General features: G+C 37.6%; 1 protein-coding gene across 1 annotated transcript; it reads right to left on the reverse strand.

Annotated features, from left to right (window-relative positions):
• Nucleotides 1-4,536, reverse strand: LOC131317598 (uncharacterized). The gene is made up of 3 exons (XM_058347135.1): nt 4,442-4,536; nt 3,962-4,011; nt 1-2,013 (listed from the first exon to the last, which is right to left on the reverse strand). The coding sequence occupies exon 3, from the start codon at nt 1,993-1,995 to the stop codon at nt 1-3; it is 1,995 nt and encodes a 664-aa protein (XP_058203118.1). The 5' UTR covers nt 1,996-2,013; nt 3,962-4,011; nt 4,442-4,536.
• Nucleotides 4,537-20,187: the final 15,651 nt, after the last annotated feature.

The raw sequence follows: 20,187 nt of genomic DNA on the forward strand, positions 1-20,187 counted from the left end.
TTATACCTCGGTCAACTTTCCTTTCTTCTCCTTACAATAGACGAAAAATCCTTCTCTAATATGGCTCACATGAGTAGTGTCACTAAGGGTTATCGTATATGGGGGATTAATGAACCAAATTAAACTGAGAAGCTCGCCTCCCTGTCTTAATTGCTGGAAGTGGCTATTTTTCTGACCGAAACCTTTTTCACAGCGAGTTGCAGCGCATAGCATCCTCAACCACATTTGTTTGATTATTTCCCATCTCTTTGTCTTCTCATTTCCCTTCAAATATGTGGCAATCCTACTCCAACTCCGCCGAGATCCTTCAGAATCCATCAGCAAATTAAGGCAAGTCGCGTTTACGTCACATGCATCCCCTATAAGATGTCCCGGATTGTAGAGCTCGTCTTCCAAATCTCCAAGTGCTACAACATTGGGCAACAGTGAAGGATGTAGTATAAGTAGATACATCATGTAATCTGATAAAGCTTTGGACACTTCCCTGTTTTGCTTCCACGACGAAGAGTCGGATCCAGAGGGATCATCTTCACCTCCTGCATCCCATTCCATTTCTAAACAGTAGCATATTTCTGTTGCCAAGTGTGCGGTCTTAATTCGCTCGGAAAAAGCATCCTCCGTGGTGTCTTCTAATATCTCCCAAACTTCGTCCAATTCATCGATTAGGCTGTCTGATATTCTTGAATCAATAGGATCACAAAGCTCTAAAATTGCTTTGTATACCAGAGGATATACAGAACATGCCGTCGTGTGTCGATATCTATTCCACTTATCCTCGTAATTAAGCCCCAACACCGATCTGATTATTTTTCTACTTGGACACCTTCTTCCTTCTTTTTTTGATCCGCTTCTACTTGGACTTTGAACACCAGTTTCTCTGACTTTGAGAAAATAACCAACTAGATCAAATTGCCCCATAATTTGAGACCAGTACTTTTTCTGCTTGTTGAAAAGCCGCGGAAATCTTTGGCTTAACCATATCACCCATTCCTTTTTACCCTGTTCAATTAGCCAAAGCATCATCCAATTGGAGGAAAATAGTACAACGGCTGCATAAATCTCCAAAGCTACAGCTCCTACTATTAATACCCCTGTAATGGCAATATCAATCTCATGCCAATTCCCTTCGTCTTCTTCCCTTGTCTTTAAAAGTACAATCTCAATGGTTAATCCTACTAATACACTCACTGTACATCCGAAGCTGACACAGCGCATGATAAAACCTCTCTTACTGTAGATTATGGGGGCCTTTGTATATAACAATTCATACACGAGGCCCATTTGAAGCTCCAGTGCATCCCACTTAATATTAGTCTCTGTAATTTCCCAGGGGTTGTTATGATCCCCCACTTCGTACACACCGCCCCCCTTCTTCAAATACCACCCCATAAACTGACACAGATGTTCACGAGCCAGAAGTAAAAGCCGCACATAGTCATGACCCTCACTTGAGAACCAAGGTCTATTCATAATAGAATCGGATATTCTATTCAAGTATTTATCGTCGCTCACCCACTTGAGAACCGAGGTTCTTTCCCAGTACTTGATAACTCCCGCTACTAACGCCGGAAGCGACATGAACGAGAACCATGAATTTTTCCACGACATCAGAATGACGTAAATCGCAAGGAAAAGTTGAACGACTAATCCCAAAAGGTGCCTCATCCACAACTGATTATCTTCCAGCGAATAAGCAGTTATGGTGTCAGGCCCACCAAGGTGTAACAAGAGCAGCGGTGCCCATAAGGCCCATAGTAAGTTGCTTTTTTCGCGATCGCCTTGGACGTCCGAGAGTTTTCCAAGAGCAACCGTTGCTGCCCAGTCTGCCATTAAATAGGCTGACCAAACAAGCACACTAATCCACATCGAGGATATATATTTTCTTCGGCTGCCGAATAGGGAAAGAATTATTTGTAGGGTAAAACTAAGGAGAACCAGTACTCGAAGATCCCACGTGTTCCAAAGTGTCCGCACCCATGTTGGAATCGGATCCATCTCACCCTAACCGTTTGTCTTCCTCATCATATGGTCAACATACGGGAAACAAAAAGTTAAATAGATGAGAGAAATCTGACAAATAAAATTTATTTGATTATTTTCAAATCTTTGCAAGATTTCACTCTAAACTAGTTAGCAAAATAAATTCTTTTTGTTTCACCTCAAATAATACTCTAAATCAGCTTAATGTGGAATAATACTCTAAATCAGCTTAATCTTTTTACAAGATTTCACTCTAAACTAGTTAGCAAAATAAATTCTCTAAAAAGTTAACCAATATCCAATTTTTGCGTGCTTTTATTTAGCTTAATGTGGTCTAATGCGCAATTCATCCATCTTTTGGTTCTTAAAATCTCATTAAGGTCCAATGACCGCAATTCAACACATAACGTGTTGCAAATTTGAAAAATTACTTTATTATATCAGATTACAAATAAATTACTCGTGGTAAAGTGTGTGCCACATTTTTTAGACATAAATAAAATTGAGCCAAATTTGATTCATTCGGCCACTAACGTATGTTTCTAGTTCTTTTAAAATTTTAATTTAGTAATGCAAGTACCGTGTCTCAAATCAGTTTCTTCGCACTTCGAAATAATCCATCACACATGAGGGATGAGTTAATATCAAGAGTTGATGGCAAGAAAATCAAACCTAAGATCTTAAATATGTTTTCTAGTTATTGAGACACGTAGCGTGTAAAAATGACTATATATTTTGCAGAGAAAGCAATCAATGAAATCAAAACCCTACTTCCACTTTTGAAAAACATTAAATATCACTCAATAAAATCAATTTTTTTTTAAAAATAACCACATCGTATTTCCTATAGCTTGTTACAAATTCAAGTAAACTTAGATATTCAGATAATAATCACCACAAGTAAAGAGAGACTGTCAAATAAATTTAAGAAAAAACAAACAATATAGTAGTTAATTAGGAGCATCTCAAACGAAAAAGTGAACAAAAGTATAACAAACAAGTTCTAAATCTAAAACAAAAGTTAATTAAGCTGGAACACTAATCGATAATAAGTTTGTGCCTTGCGAGGTCAATCAAAATAAAAAAAAAATTAACGAGGAATAAGTGATGTGCAAATTAGCAACTGGGAGCAATATACTTGGTTTATTTCTTATTCAAAGAAATATTCAAAGCGAAAAACATCTTCGAATATTAATCCGTATGATAGCAATTAATTAACAAACAACATATATGTTGAATTTTTTATCCGATCCCTTTATAATCGATAATGTACAACGTAATTTCAAAAATATTATGACACGTTGTCTATAACTTGAAGCAAAATGTAACAAATTTCTCTAAATTCCAGTTATGATTGAACTATAGTTCAACCACAAAACGTTTTGCATATTGAGACACGCATGGCCGGCTCATAGGATAGACGAGAAAAGCGACCGCTTCTGGCCCTCGAATTTTGGTACAAAATTAAGGCTCCACTATAATGTAACTTACATATTAACATTAGAATGTTTTCAAATAAAAACACAGTTGTATCTAATTTTCTTCAAAAACTCTTGCAATCATATATATCTTTTTATATTTATATTATCATAAATGTATCCTTTTAGTTTGAATTTTTTTTATATTTCTTGTACTTTTATAATTTTTTTTCAGAAATTCATGAATATATAAAGGGCTCAATGTAGAGAATTCGCTTTGAACCACCAAAATATATGAGCCGACACTGGAGACACGTGGCATGTGGAAATAACTATACATTTTGCAGAGAAAGCAATCAATGAAATCAAAACCCTAGTTCCACTTTTGAAAACAATAAATATAGCTCAATAATAGTACTATCATTTTTTTTTAAAAATAACCGCATCGTATTTTCTACTGCTTGTTACAAATTCAAGTAAACTTAATTCAGACAATAATCACCACAAGTAAAGAGAGACTGGGAGTAAAATGTCTAGAGAAAGTGAAAGGATTATGAAAATACCTGATAACACTTTGATGCGATCAAATTAACAGTGGATTAATCCAATGGGGCTGTCAAATAAATTAAAAAAAAAACAAAACAACAATGCAGTTAGGAGCATCTCGAACAAAAAAGCAAAAAAAAATATAACAAACAAGTACTAAATCTAAAACAGGAGTTAAGCTGGAACATTATTCGATAATAAGTTTGTGCCTTTCGAGGTCATATAAAAATAAATAAAACAAAGGACTACTAGAGCAGCAGTACGCGATGTGCAAATTAGCAGCTGGAAGCAAAATACTTGGTTTTATTTCTTATTAAAAGAAATACTAAAAGCAAAAAACATCTTTGAATATTAATACGTAGGATAACAGGTGATTAATGAACAACATGTGTTGAATCTTTTATTCCCATTATGACCGATAACGTACAACATAATTTCAAAACTAACACTATTTGATTAGTAATAAATATTTCTCTTGGAAGAATGTGCAAGATTACTTGTTGTGTAGCTTGTGATGACTTGGAAACGAGAAGAGATATATTGGTGCTCTGTATGTTATAAATCCCACTCCTGTCTCTATCCTCGTATTTTTAGGGTAAACAAAATACTGAAGAACCATAAAAAAAAGGGAAGAAAATGAATATTCCTTGCTTGGAATAATGTTAAAGAAAATTAGTTAGAGAGAGAATAAATTACTTACTTCCAACCAACTCTATTAGAATAGAAGAAGAGATATATGGCTTGTGATGACTTCGAAACGAGAAGAGATATATGGTGCTCTGTATGTTATAAATCTCTCTCCTGTCTCTATCCTTGTATTTATAGGGTAAAAAGATGCCGAAGAACCAAAAAAAAAAAAAAAGGGAGAAAATCAATATTCCTTGCTTGGAATAATGTTAAAGAAAATTAGTTAGAGAGAGGATAAATTATTTACTTCCAACCAACTCTATTAAAATAGAATATATATATATTATTTGCTTGCAATATGGTTTGAAGACAAAAGATGGGCCCAACTCTTTTAACTAACTCACGTATAGAATGTATTATTTGCTTGAAATATGGTTTGAACTTTGAAAGACAAAAGATGGGCACTTCAAGCTCCTAAATAGTATTTATTTTTTGAATCAGAGTACTTTGGGTGTAATAACATATCGATCCATTAGTTTTTTCTCGTGACAGTTCAGAGTAACTATCATAGATTCTTCTGTGCATTTTGTTATAAAAGACTTTATCATGTTTTTTTTTTGGAAAAATGACGGTCAATGACGTATTTGATAATTAATATCCTTCAAGAACATTTTCAGTATTAACAAATGTTCGTAGTATGTCCTTGGCGGGTGTTAATTATCAAAACACGTCCTGAACCGTCATTTTCTCTTCTTTTTTTCCATCCACGACAGCAATGGGGATGATATTAATTCATTTAAACAAATAATACACTTAATTAAAACTCCCATTTACTTAAAGCACCCATGTATGATCGATTTATGTCACTCTCAAAGAACCTTTGTTCCACTAAAGACTGGTATCACATTTTCTTAGTAGGGCACATTCAAAGAATTCAAATCCTGTAAAACAGGGTTCTAGGACTCGGTAAATGAAGCCAAAAGCCATAACGAAGAAGCAAAATGGATGCAAATTTCCGCAATTGACGAAAATAGAAAGTCAATTAGACCACTCCAGCAACATTTTTCCCCTACGAACTAGCAAAAATTAAATTTATAGAAAAAGAGCTTCAGAGTTTCGTGCATTATCATCTTCCAAAACGCAGTACTTGATACAAAAACCTAGCGCGGGGCGCAATGTGAGTCATGTGACGCTTTATGGTGCATTTAGCAATCCTGTTATTCGATTGGGAAATTGCTTAATTAGCAATCCTGTTATTCGACTGGGAAATTGCCAACTTGCCTTAGAGATGGCCTGATAAAGCCAGCAACAATCAACTCATCAGTGAGATGGTTTCTCAATTCTTGCAACTGTGGAATAGCCACTTGATTGGGAGCACGCGAGTACTTGTGTTTTTTCGGTTCCCATGATAACCGTACGATCAAACCCCAAACAAAAATGAAAAAAATAAAATTGATCTTATTGGCCACGATAGTTTTTTGGATGTTATGTGTTCTACCAGTAAGCTTATTCGAAATGTTATACGAACATTTTTTTCTGCAAATTGGAAGAAACAGACTACCTAGCTAGGAGCAGAAATTCTTATTTTGCTTGACAACCAACAAATGATCTCAAGCAGAGAGGCAAGTAGATATCTTCCATGCACCGGCGCCGCACCAGCCTCCCTGCTCCTAAAGGATTCTCACTTAAAATCAAATCGCATTTGCGAATTGTATCAATAGCTCGCATTGCATGATCTCTAAAATTCATCGCAGTTGTTCAACAGCCTTTGAAATGAAGATGCTAGGGGGGTAGATATTCCAACTCACTAATAACTGCTGGACAAAATTTCACAAAATTCAAATTAACATTGTAACCTCAAAAACCTCGGCTTCACTGTCACTCATGTAATCCCCCCAGCACTTTTTTGGCTTCCCCTAGCTAGCTAGGTACTTCTACTTCATCACAACCTCCATTTTCCACAACCCCATCTCCAAACTCCGTCACAACATGATCTAGAGGGTTGCTCTAAGTCTGATATCACATATAAGATAAATAATATACACTGGTATATGCAGCAGAAATAAGATCAAACTAACCTCAAATCATTGTTTGTTCAAGTAAAACACCAAACACACACACACACACACACACACACACACTCTCTCTCTCTCTCTCTCTCTCTCTCTCTCTCTCTCTCTCTCTCTCTCTCTCTCTCTCTCTCTCTCTCTCTCTCTCTCTCAATTTAGACGTCTTCTAACCTATGCATTACTTGAGTCGCCATGATTGATGGATATCATAAGCCATATATAGATGGGCTTTTTGACCTTTTTGGTCCCCAAAGTATTTCCGCTGTGCCACTTTGGTTCCTAATATTCCAATTGCTAACATTGCATCCCCAAAGTATCAATTTTGTATTTAAATGGTCCCTACGGCTCACGCCGTTCATTCCCTCTGTCAAAACCAAGGGCAAAGTTGGTATTTCACCTCAAAACGGTGTCGTTTGGTTGGAAACGGCTTTTTTGGTCCCCAAAGTATTTCTGCCATGCCAATTTGGTCCCCAAAGTATTTCCGTCATGCCAATTTGGTCCCCAATAGTTCAATTGCCAACATTGCATCTCCAAAGTATCAATTTTGTGTTTAAATGCTCCCTGCGGCTCACGCCGTTCTTTCCCTCCGTCAAAACCAAGGGCAAGGTTGGTATTTTACCTCAAAACGGTGTCGTTTTGTTGGAAACATAGATTTTTCTTATTCATAATTCTCTTAGGGTTCTTATTGAAAACTTTAAAGTCAAAAAAATAATTATGACTCTTTAGGATAAAATGATCAAAAAATTAAGATCTTCGCACAAGTTCAAACAGATTGAAAATTTGAACACTTAATTTTTTTTTACCATATTTTTTAATATATAAACAACCTCAAAAAATCAAGTGTTTCAATTTTCAACCCGTTTGAACCGGTGCGAAATTTTAATTTTCTGATCATTTTATTCTAAAGGGTCATAAAAACCAAAACCTCGGTACCCAGAGGACTAAATTGACGGAGGGAAAGAACGGCGTGAGCCGCAGGGAGCATTTAAACACAAAATTGATACTTTGGAGATGAAATGTTGGCAATTTGAATATTGGGGACCAAATTGGCATGACGAAAATATTTTGGGGACCAAATTGGCATGGCGGAAATACTTTGGGGACCAAAAAAGTCAAAAAGCCGTTTCCAACCAAATGACACCGTTTTGAGGTGAAATACCAACTTTGCCCTTGGTTTTGACAGAGGGAATGAACGGCGTGAGCCGTAGGGACCATTTAAATACAAAATTGATACTTTGGGATGCAATGTTAGCAATTGGAATATTGGGGACCAAAGTGGCACAGCGGAAATACTTTAGGGACCAAAAAAGTCAAAAAGCCTATATAGATGCTAGGTTTGAGACCCTATATCTCTTCTTAAGACCTTCTAATTTCCTTCCATCAAAGAAACTAGCACAATGATGTAAACGGGAAAGCCAAAAGCTTCTTAAAACCATGCCACTTAATCAATAATGGAAGTGGGCACTTCCATTAATCACAATTTGATTAAGTGAGTCCTTAATTTTAATATTCAAGTTTGAGGTGGAGAGTAACAATTGGGTAATTGGGGAAGGGGGACTAATATGGACCAGCTTGTTCTGGATTAAGGAAATAATCTATCCAGCCACCTGCACAGCTAACAACAGGCTCTCAGTTGTGGCGCTGATGATTGACACACTTTAGAGAGTAAACTAAGCAAAGAGACACTGTTCAACACACAATCAACCAAAATTCACAAACAACCACAGAGCGTGATACAATCTTGGTTTTTCCCATTTAAAAAATAAATAAAACAAAGGACTACTAGAGCAGCAATAAGTGATGTGCAAATTAGCAATTGGGAGCAAAATACTTGGTTTATTTCTTATTAAAAGAAATACTCAAAGCGAAATTTTTTTTCGAATATCCATCCATATGATAACAGGTAATAAATAAACAACATATGTCAAGTTTTTTACTCCCATTATAACCGATAATGTACATACAACATAATTCAAAATTATTGCACGATTTCTCAGACTCAAACCAAAATGGGACGAATTTCTCTAATTCCAGTTATAATTGAACTATAGATTAGAACGATTACAAAAGGAGGACTACAAAGTTTCATATTAAAAAAGATATTTTGTTTGTCAATATCACAATAATAAACACAAATGTTAAAAAAAAAAAAAGAAAAGGAATACTAATACTAATATCTAAACGTTTCCGCATATAGCTTACCTGCATCCAGAAATACTAAAAAATAACGTATTACTATATATTAAACATAGACATTACACTTTGGCCAGAAAAAAATACTCAACGGTCCACTGACTAGTTTGATCACATGAAGATGGATTGAATTACAACTTTTCAATATGGCATGCAGTAATCGTTTAAAACTTGAACTTGTGGTCGTTATAGACTATTGATTTTTACTTTTAGATTGGTATAAATTAGGAAAATACTTTGTAAGAACAAACGGATTAGATGGAGCAGCTTGGGAAAATAAAACTCTAATAGGGTTGGACTTCTACATATCAAGTTATGGCCATTTATTAGTTGTACAGGTTTGGGAACATATATGTATGTGTTGTTATTGTGTGATACTTACAACCCTGGTCCAAAACCCCCAAAACTAATCTGACAGAGATGCGTGTAAGTTAGCTCGAATTCTTGAGTTATAAAAAAAAAGTTTGTGACCTCACCTAGCCTTGAATCCAAGCCCCTCCTCCCCTAAGTGAAAACATAGCACATAAAATGCAAAAATATCACGTAAACGAATTAGTTGGATTTAACTCAAAAACCTATACTTAATTAATACATAAGTCACAAGGATATCCCAAGTGAGCGGACCAAAACTCACACAATTAGTAAATTGAAATTTGAAGAAAGGAAATGCAAAATAAATGTCCAAAGCAATAGTAATTCTTAATCATTAACAAATATTACTCTTTATAAAAAAAGAAGAAGATGTTCCTCTTGGGAAAAATGTGGTACCTTGCTTGTGGTGTAGCTTGTGATGAATTGGAAAAGAGAACATATAATATATGGTGCTTTATATATTACGTCCAACATATGTCTCTATCCCCATATTTATAGGATAAAAAATACCGAACAACAAATGAAAGGAAGGGAAAGAAGTGATTCTTTGCTTGCAATAGATAAACAGTAAAGATTGTGGTACAGCAAAATGCTGTACAGCAGCGTGTACAGATGGGTTTTACGTCCGTCTCAGGTCCCGCAAAGATGATCGGAGCCGCTCATTTTGTTCAAAACATATTGTTTACAGTCCCTGTAAAAAATCATCTCAATCCGATATCGGTAAAGACGTTTACGAATCATCTAACTTTGCTTCAAAATTTAGGTGATTTTTTGGTGCTCTGTATGTTATAAATCCCACTCCTGTCTCTATCCTCGTATTTTTAGGGTAAACAAAATACTGAAGAACCAAAAAAGAAGAAGGAAGAAAATGAATATTCCTTGCTTGGAATAATGTTAAAGAAAATTAGTTAGAGAGAGAATAAATTACTTACTTCCAACCAACACTATTAGAATAGAAGAAGAGATATATGGCTTGTGATGACTTCGAAACGAGAAGAGATATATGGTGCTCTGTGTTATAAATTCCTCTTCTGTCTCTATCCTCGTATTTATAGGGTAAAAAAATACCGAAGAACCAAAAAAAAAAAAAAAGAAAGGGAGAAAATCCATAGGAAAATCCTATATGTACCGACCAAAAGTGTAGGGAAACCGTACCGACCGCCGCGCGCGGCCGTCTCCGGCCACCGAACGGCCGATCCGAGCCGTCCAAATTTTTTTTTAAAAAAAGCCGAGGGGCCCAACCAGGGAATAAATATATACACGAAAAATAGGGTGTTTAGATCAAGCACCCTACACACATCGGATGCCGTTTATTCCTGAGAAGGGCCCCTCGGTTTTTTTTTTTAAATTTTTGGATGGCTCGGATCGGCCGTCCGGTGGCCGGAGACGGCCGCACGCGGCCGTCGGTATGTTCCGATCGGTGCAAATAGCACCACTCAAATCAATATTCCTTGCTTGGAATAATTTTAAAGAAAATTAGTTAGAGAGAGGATAAATTACTTACTTCCAACCAACTCTATTAAAATAGAATATATATATTATTTGCTTGCAATATGGTTTGAAGACAAAAGATGGGCCCAACTCTTTTAACTAACTCACGTATAGAATGTATTATTTGCTTGCAATATGGTTTGAACTTTGAAAGACAAAAGATGGGCCTTCAAGCTCCTAAATAGTATTTATTTTTTGAATTAGAGTACTTGGGTGTAATAACATATCGATCCGTTAGTTTTTTCTCATGATAGTTCAGAGTAACTATCATAGATTCTTCTGTGCATGTCGTTATAAATGACTTTATCATGTTTTTTTTGGGAAAATGACAGCCAAGGACGTGTTTGATAATTAATACCTTCTAAGGACATTTTCAGGATTAACAAATGTTCTTAGCATGTTCTTGGCAGGTATTAATTATCAAAACACGTCCTGGACTGTCATTTTCCCTTTTTTTTTCCATCCACGACAGCAATGGGGATGATATTAATTCATTTAAACAAATAATACACTTAATTAAAACTCCCATTTACTTAAAAGCACCCATGTATGATCGATTTATGTCACCCTCAAAGAACCTTTGTTCCACTAAAGATTGGTATCACATTTTCTTAGTGGGGCACATTCAAAGAATTCAAATCCTATAAAACAAGGTTCTAGGACTCGGTAAATGAAGCCAAAAACGAAGAAACGAAATGAACGCAAATTTCCGCAATTGACAAAAAATGAGAAGTCAATTAGACCACTCCAGCAACATTTTTCCACTACGAACAAGCAAAAATTAAATTTATAGCAAAAGAGCTGCAGAGTTTCGTGCATTATCATCTTCCAAAACGCATTACTTGATACGAAAACGTAGCGCGTGGTGCAATGTGAGTCATGTGACGCTTTATGGTGCACTTAGCAATCCTGTTATTCGATTGGGAAATTGCTTGATTAGCAATCCTGTTATTCGACTGGGAAATTGCCAACGTGCCTTAGATGGCCTGATAAAGCCAGCAACAATCAACTCATCAGTGAAATGGTTTCTCAATTCTTGCAACTGTGGAATATTAGCCACTTGATAGGGAGCACGCGAGTACCTCAAGTGTTTTTTCGGTTCCCGTGATAACCGTACGATCAAACCCCAAACAAAAATGAAAAAAATAAAATTGATCTTATTGGCCACGATAGGTTTTTGGATGTTATGTGTTCTACCAGTAAGCTTATTCGAAATGTTATACGAACATTTTTTTCTGCAAATTGGAAGAAACAGACTACCTAGCTAGGAGCAGAAATTCTTATTTTGCTTGACAACCAACAAATGATCTCAAGCAGAGAGGCAAGTAGATATCTTCCATGCATCGGTGCCGCACCAGCCTCCCTGCTCCTAAGGATTCTCGCTTAAAATCAAATCGCATTTGCGAATTGTATCAATAGCTCGCGTTGCACGATCTTCAAAATTCATCGCAGTTGTCCTTTGAAAGAGGATGCTGGGGGGGGGGGGGGTGTTAATATTCCAACTCACTAATAACTGCCGGACAAAATTCAAATTAACGTTGTAACCTCAATAACCTCGGCTTCACTATGGAGACAAAAATCCAGATTTGGAATTTTGGAGATGTAAGGCTAAATCGGAATTTTGGAGACTTACTCGATTAACCGAATCACTATGGAGACAAAAATTCAGATTAAATTGGTTAAAGCTGGGTGACAAAAATACGAGGTATTTTCAGGTCATTGCCAATAATAGGTTCCGGAGGAATTTGGTGGGTTCAATCATGGCAAATGGTAGATTGACAGAAGATCCGTTAGAGATTAAGGAAGCTGCGGTTGAGCATTTCAGCAATAACTTTAAAGAAGATAAAGTAGTAAGACCTGTATTGGGGGGAATTTTTTTAAGGAGACTACTCCCTGAAGTGTCTACTCAACTTGGGAGGGTGTTTGAAGAGGGGGAGATTCTAGCTGCTCTGAAGAAGTGTAGCAACCTTAAGGCGCCAGGGCCGGATGGATTTAATTTTTCTTTTGTGAAGCAAGGCTGGGGCTTTATGAAGGGGTTGCTCATGCAATTTTTCTCGGAATTCCACTCCAATAGTAAACTCACAAAAGGTATTAACTCGACCTTTGTAGCTCCGATTCCAAAGGTTGACTGTCCTATGTCCTTTAAAGAATTTAGGCCCATTAGTATGGTGGGTTGGGTGTATAAGGTGTCGTCCAAAGTGCTAGCCAACAGAATCAAAGTGCACCTACCATTAGTAATAGGTGAATCCCAAGCTGCCTTTGTAGGGGGAAAACAGATTCTAGATGGAGTTCTTATTGCAAATGAGCTTATACACAGTTGGAAAAACAGTTCTCAAGGGGGCCTTCTTCTGAAAATTGACTTTGAAAGGGCCTACGATTGTGTCAATTGGGGTTTTTTGCTAGATCTCCTTGCAAAAATGGGCTTCGGAGAGAAATGGTGTGGATGGATTAAGGAATGTGTATCAACAGTGTCTATGTCAGTGCTGGTGAAGGGTTATGCTTCTAAGGAGTTTCAAATCCAAAGAGGCATTAGACAAGGTGACCCATTATCTCCCTTTTTATTCAATATCATAGTAGAAGGGCTCAACATTTTACTGGAAAGAGCGAGGGAACGGAGTATCCTTAAAGGAGTAAGAATAGGGGGCAACGGGGTTACGGTGTCTCATCTCCAGTTTGCGGATGATACAATACTTTTTTGTAGAAATGACATGGAGGAGCTGTCGAACATAAAGAGAATACTTAGATGCTTTCAACTCATGTCAGGGTTGAAGATTAACTTTTCCAAAAGCTCCTTGTGTGGTGTGAAAGTTCCCCATCAGGATATGATGTGATTGCCTTAGCGCAAGTTATGGGGTGCAAAGTCGAATCACTGCCAATTAAGTACTTAGGCGTGCCTTTGGGTGCTAACCCCAAAAGAATAAAGACATGGGATTCTGTGGTGGAGAAGATGGAAAAGAGGTTAAGTGTGTGGCGTAGTCGGTACAACTCTTCGGGGGGCAAACTCACGTTGATCAATTCTTCACTAGCAAACCAACCTATATACCTCATGTCTCTTTTCAAACTGCCAGTGTCAGTAGCAAAGACTTTAGAGAAAATCCAAAGAAGATTTTTTTGGGGGGACACGGTTGATAAGAGGAAACTTCACTTGATTAAATAGGAGGTGATATGCAAGAAGAAGGAATTTGGAGGGTTAGGAGTCAAGAATTTGATGATTCAAAATCTTTGTCTTCTAGCCAAGTGGTGGTGGAGGTTCTCTAAGGATTCAAACTCATTGTGGGTGAAGGTAATCTGAGGGAAGTATGATCTAGATCAGGGATGTTGGTTTCCACGTTTGCTAGCCTCGGGAAGGGCTTCAAGTATTTGGAGGGATATATGTGCTCTTGGGGACGTGTCCTCTTGTATCAGGTCTATCATCCGGGAGGGGTTTCGATTGCAGATTCGATCTGGACTAGAGATATCTTTCTGGAATCATGTCTGGTTGGGTGACACAACGCTTAAAGAGGAATATCCTCGTCTTCATTTAATTTCCACTCAAAAAGAGGAGACGGTCAGTGCTGTGTGGGGTGGCTTTGGAACTGAAAGATGGAACCTATGTTTTGGCCGAGACCTTCGTGATTGGGAGGCAATCCAAGTGACGGAACTAAAACAGAAGCTACTGCTAGTAACCTTGGACTCTTCCAGTCGTGATACAGTAGGTTGGGCATGGTCCTCTAATAATCTTTTTTTGGTGAAGTCAGTATACTTCCAGTGGGAAATATATCAGAATTTTAGAAACCCGAGTCTGGAAGCTCTCTGGAAAAATCTCAATCCAACTAAGGTGGAAATATTTGCGTAGATGGCTATTCAATCCAAGGTGACTACAAGATCGGTGTTATTGGACAGAAATTTGCTTCAGAGGGACAATCTCCCCTTTGCCCGCTTTGTGCTTCTCAGTTGGAAACTCCCCAACACTTGTTCTTGCATTGCCACTTCTCGTGGGGTGTTTGGTCGCAGATTCTGGATTGGTGGCATATGAGATGGGTGTGCCCTGCCTCTTTGGAAGCCCATTTCATTTGGTGGGAGGATAACCGGTTCAGAAATTTGGAGAAATGTGTGTGGGAAGTTACCTTTTTTGCTACTGTGTGGTCCTTGTGGCTAGTGAGAAATGATTATGTGTTCAACAATGTAGCAACGAGAGCTAGAGACGTTGGGGAGCAGGTTAAAACTCGAGTCGCCATGTGGATGAAGGCAAAATTCAATATTAAGGTGCATATGATGGAGGAATTTAAGGTGTTTTTGGATGGAATTAGATTGCTTAAATTGTAAATTATTTTCTAGCTGAGGGGGATCTCTTTAAGGGGGGCTCGCCAATTCCCTATTGGTGGGTTTTGTAGGGAGTTTTGGATTCCTTGTCTTCTTTCTTTTTACTTGATCGAGTAAGTTCTACTTACTTTGGTCAAGCCCTCGATGTATCCTTTCGAGTTGGAATAATTTATTTCGTTTTGCCGAGCAAAAAAAAAAAAACTCGGCTTCACTGTCACTCATGTAATCCCCCCCAGCATTTTTTTGGCTTCCCCTAGCTAGCTAGGTACTTCTAGTTCATCACAACCTCCATTTTCCACAACCCTATCTCCAAACTCCGTCACAACATGATCTAGAGGGTTGCTCTGAGTCTGATACCACATATAAGATGAATAATACACACTGGTATACGAAGCGGCAATAAGATCGAACTAACCTCAAATCATTGTTTGTTCAAGTAAAACACCACACACACACACACACACACACACACACACTCTCTCTCTCTCTCTCTCTCTCTCTCTCTCTCTCTCTCTCTCTCTCTCTCTCTCTCTCTCTCTCTCGATTTAGACGTCTTCTAACCTATGCATGACTTGAGTCGCCTTGATTGATGGATATCATAAGCTATATATAGATGCTAGGTTAGGTACCCTATATCTCTCCTTAAGACCTTCTAATTTCTTTTCATCAAAGAAACTAGTACAATGATGTAAACAGAAAAGCCAAAAGCTTCTTAAAACCATGCCACTTAATCTATAATGAAAGTGGGTACTTCCATTAATCACAATTTGATTAAGTGAGCCCTTAATTTTAATCTACAACTAGTGTCGAGGAGGTGGGGGAGATTGTTAAAACCAGAGTAGCAATGTGGATGAAGCCCAAGTTAGAGATTGAGTTTTACTCGGTGGAGGACTTTAGGCTGTTTTTGGATGGTATCCGAAAGTTCAAATTGTAGTTCTTTTCTTTAGGCATTGTTACTGTCCAACTTTTTGTTGGATGGTCTTGCGTTGTTTGTTTGTCTTTGTTTTCTCCCCTGGATGTACCCCTTTGAGTTTTTAATAAATTTCATTTGCCAAGCCAAAAAAAAAAAATTTTAATATCCAAGTTTGGGGTGGAGACTAACAATTGGGTACTTGGGGAAGGGGGACTAATCTGGACCAGCTTGTTCTGGATTAAGGAAATAATCTATCCAGCCACCTGCACAGCTAACAACAGGCTCTCAGTTGTGCCACTGATGATTGACACACTTTAGAGAGTAAACTATGCAAAGAGACATTGTAAGAACAAACGGATTAGATGGAGCTAGCAGCTTGGGAAAATAAAACTCTAATAGGGTTGGAGTTCTACATATCAAGTTAAGGCCATTTAATAGTTTTACGGGTTTGGGAACATATATGTGTTGTTATTGCCATTTATTAGTTTTACGGGTTTGGGAACATATATGTGTTGTTATTGTGTGATACTTACAACCCTGGTCCCAAACCCCCAAAACCAATCTGACAGAGATGCGCGCAGGTTAGCTCGAACTCTTGAGTTATAAAATAAATAAATAAATAAAAAAGTTTGTGACCTCACCTAGCCTTGCATCCGAGCCTCCCTCCCCTAAGTGAAAACATAGCACATAAAATGCAAACATATCACGTACAAGAATTTGTTGGATTTAACTCAAAAACCTATACTTAATTAATACATAAGTCACAGGGATATCCCAAGTGAGCGGACCAAAACCCACACAATAAGTAAATACCGAACAACAAATTAAAGGAAGGGAAAGAAGTGATTCTTTGCTTGCAATAGATAAAAGAGACAGTGTGTTTGAGGGAGAGAACAATTACTTACTTTTGAGAGAGAGAGAGAGAACAAATTAATTACTTCCGACAAACTACTAGTTTGGCATAGAATAAATTAGATATTTGCTTGCAATGTGGTTTGAACTTTGAAGACAGAAGATGGGCCCTTTGGGAAATGCTATCCAAGAACTTGACTTACTCCATTCATGACCCGAAAAAGTATCCAAGTAAGGCTTGTCTGCAGTTCACGTTTGGGCTACAGAGGTGCAGTTGGAGTGTTTGCAACTGTTGGATGGTGTTTTTAACGGTCGAGATTAAACAAAAAATCTAGGGAAAGTTAACTTTTCCCCTGAAAAGTAGTATTAAAATCTAAACCGTTGAATGCAAAAATGAACAGCTATGATACAACTGCACGGGCCTCTCTACAGTTGGACTGCAGAAAAGTCAGGTCTTTGTAAAGAATCGGGGACCTCAACCACAGGGGATCTTCCATATACACGCATCTTGTTTTGTAAAGAATATATGGCTCTACCATACAACCTAGCCCTTTGCCGGATTCTGTTTTGGTGTAGCAACATACGTACATTCAAGGAGGAGCCGTGAATACCGTATTCACGGAGGCACGTAATCTCATCCGTCCATTTCGGAGACCAATGGTCCAGATTTAAAAAAAACTTTTCCAGATAAGAGTTTAGTTCTTCTCAGATAAGTTTTCTTAAATTTCGGATTGCGATCGTGCAAACATTTTTGGACGTCCACGGTTGGGCTTTGTAAACGGAACCCTTCGTAAATAAGTTTTTCTGAATTAGATACTCGTGATTATTCAGAGTAACTGTCAGATTCTTTCATGCATATCGTTATATGTTTTTATCAAGTTTTTGCAGCATCAATGGAATGGAAGATGGAGTTCATTCATCTAGCCGAGTATAATAATACCTAAAACACCCATCTATCAGTCATCTCTGTTACTCTCAAATAACCTAGGTTCAACGAAAGACTGGTATAACATCTCTTCACAGAGCAAACTCAAAGAAATCAAACCTTGTAAAATCTAGTTCAGCAGGCTTCTATGGACAATAAAAAACCAAAACGAAGAAACTAAACGAATGCAAATTAAGCCAGCATCAATCAACTATGTGAAATGCTTCCTCAATTCCTGCAACCGTGGAATACCCATTTGATAGGGAGCACGCAACTACCTCAAGTGTTTTTTTGGTTCACTTGATAACCGTCGAAAGCCAAGCAGAAAAGAACACAAATTTGTCTAATTGGCCGCAATAGCTTTTCGCACGTTATGTTCAACTAGTATGCTTATTATTATTCGAATTGTACGAAAATTGTTCAATCTAGATGGGTGTGAGGCAGATGAGGGAGCTCTAAAAGGAGAGGAGGTCATGCTTCATGGCAAGAAAGGATCAATCCGAGAGGCGGAGCCAGACAAGGATTTGGAGAAGGTTTCAAAGGCAATGCATCTAAAAAGGTTAAGGGCCAGAAAGGCACTAAAGGGACAATTTTGGTTCTCGAATCGTTTAGATCGTTTTAAAGCCCAGAGAAAATATGGGAGTAATCATATGAAAATTTTGATATTTGGGAGTAGTGAAAGATTCTTTGTACTTGGGCTTGCCCCTTTAGATGTATGAGTTTTTTCCAATGGGTGTTTCTGGACTTGGCTCATTAGGTGTGGGCTTGTTCCAATTGGTGTCCCCTTGGTTGGCTTCTTGCTAATCTCGGATTTGGGTCTCGGATGGGCATAAGATTATTTTTAGCTTTGTAACTCAGATGGGTCGCAGGTTAGGAATATTATGCCATCATTCATTGTTCCTGTTAATCTCTGTAACAATTTAAATGATTAATAAAAAAAATTTGCCTTTCAAAAATAAAAACGGCATTACACCAACGTCATTTTGCGACAAATATGGAAGAGAAAAACTACCTACGAACAGAAATTCTCGTTTTCACGCAAAATCGTCATTCAAAAGTATTGTTTACATACTACGGATACCTTGGGTTTCTCGTTTCGCTTGACAACAAACAAAACTCAAGCAGAGACGCATGTACTAGTTATCTTCCATGCAATAAGCAATGTACAACTGGGAGCAAAATACTTGGTTTTATTTTCTCATTAAAAGAAATACTAAAAGCGAAAAACATCATTGAATATTAATCCGTAGGGTAACACATACATGTTTTGAATCTTTCATTCCCATTATGACCGATAACGTATAATATAATTTCAAAATTATTGCACGTTCTCTCTAACTCAAAGTAAAATGGAACGAATTTCTCTAATTCCAATTATTAGATTAGAACCACCAGAAAAGCAAGGCTACATAATTTCATACTCCAAACTATAGTAATTTGTTTGGCAAAATCACAATAATAATACTAAAAAGCCCCAATATGACAACAGCTAATCCCTTTTGTTAAAGAACAAAGATTCAGAAATCAGATTGAGATTTTCGCTCGAGAAGAGATCTATCTAGATATACCTTTGCCGGACATCATCAACCCACGCCGGTAGTCCTACGGGACGTCATCGATCCTTGCCGGAAGTCGACGACCCTCGCCGGAGAGGATAAGGGCGGATAGAGGTGGTGGTGGTTAGGGTTCGCCCATGTGCGGTTTGCGTTCTCCGTACGCTCCTTGGTTTAAGAGTTCGTTATGCGATTGAGAGAGATTTGGGGTTTGGGGCAATCGTGTGTTTTATTTGGCAAAATGAAAGATTTTAACCCACCAAAAAAAATTAGAACTTTTCATGCCCTGCCAATTCTCAAACCCATCGTACTCTGTTTTTGCGCTTAAAAAAAGGAATTTACATCGGGGCATACTAGGCAGAAGCCAAAAAAAAATATGTATTTGCCACCAATCATTTGCGATGACAATGTTGCAGACGCAAATGGATAACTTTTGAGACAAGATGTAATGCCGACGCAATTAAATAGATTTTGCAACGGCATTTTCTGCCAACGCAAATAGGTCGACGAAAAAAGCATATTCTCTTGTAGTAGCTCCTACAATGGAAAGATGCAACCTGAGAAAAATCAAAACCAAAACAACCGACAAACAAAAGGACTGAGAATGGCTACAAGATACCACATCCGCAATATTTTATCGAAAAATATACCATAGCTGCAATAACATCAATCCAAGGGGCAACTCTAATGGCGCCAGTAATCAATTTCCGTGCTTGTCATGATCAATCGGACTGAAAGTTGGCTTCGCCTCCAGAGTCCCACTTGTTGGAATGAAGTCATGAAATACAATAGTAAATGTCCAAAAAACAAAAACAATGTATGCTAGAAGGTAAACTCATGTGAAGTATTATGGGCAAGCTAAAAGTCTATTTATTCAAAAAAATTAAAATAATGAATTAATTTGTTGAAGGCCACTCTTTCATGTCTAGAAGGTAACACTTTAACA

The sequence above is a fragment of the Rhododendron vialii genome, chromosome 1a (genome assembly GCF_030253575.1).
Source record: "Rhododendron vialii isolate Sample 1 chromosome 1a, ASM3025357v1".
NCBI lineage: Eukaryota > Viridiplantae > Streptophyta > Magnoliopsida > Ericales > Ericaceae > Rhododendron > Rhododendron vialii.

Bases quoted from the DNA above. Each gene is read 5' to 3' on its own strand.
- LOC131317598 (XM_058347135.1), bottom strand. From the start codon at position 1,995: ATGGATCCGATTCCAACATGGGTGCGGACACTTTGGAACACGTGGGAT.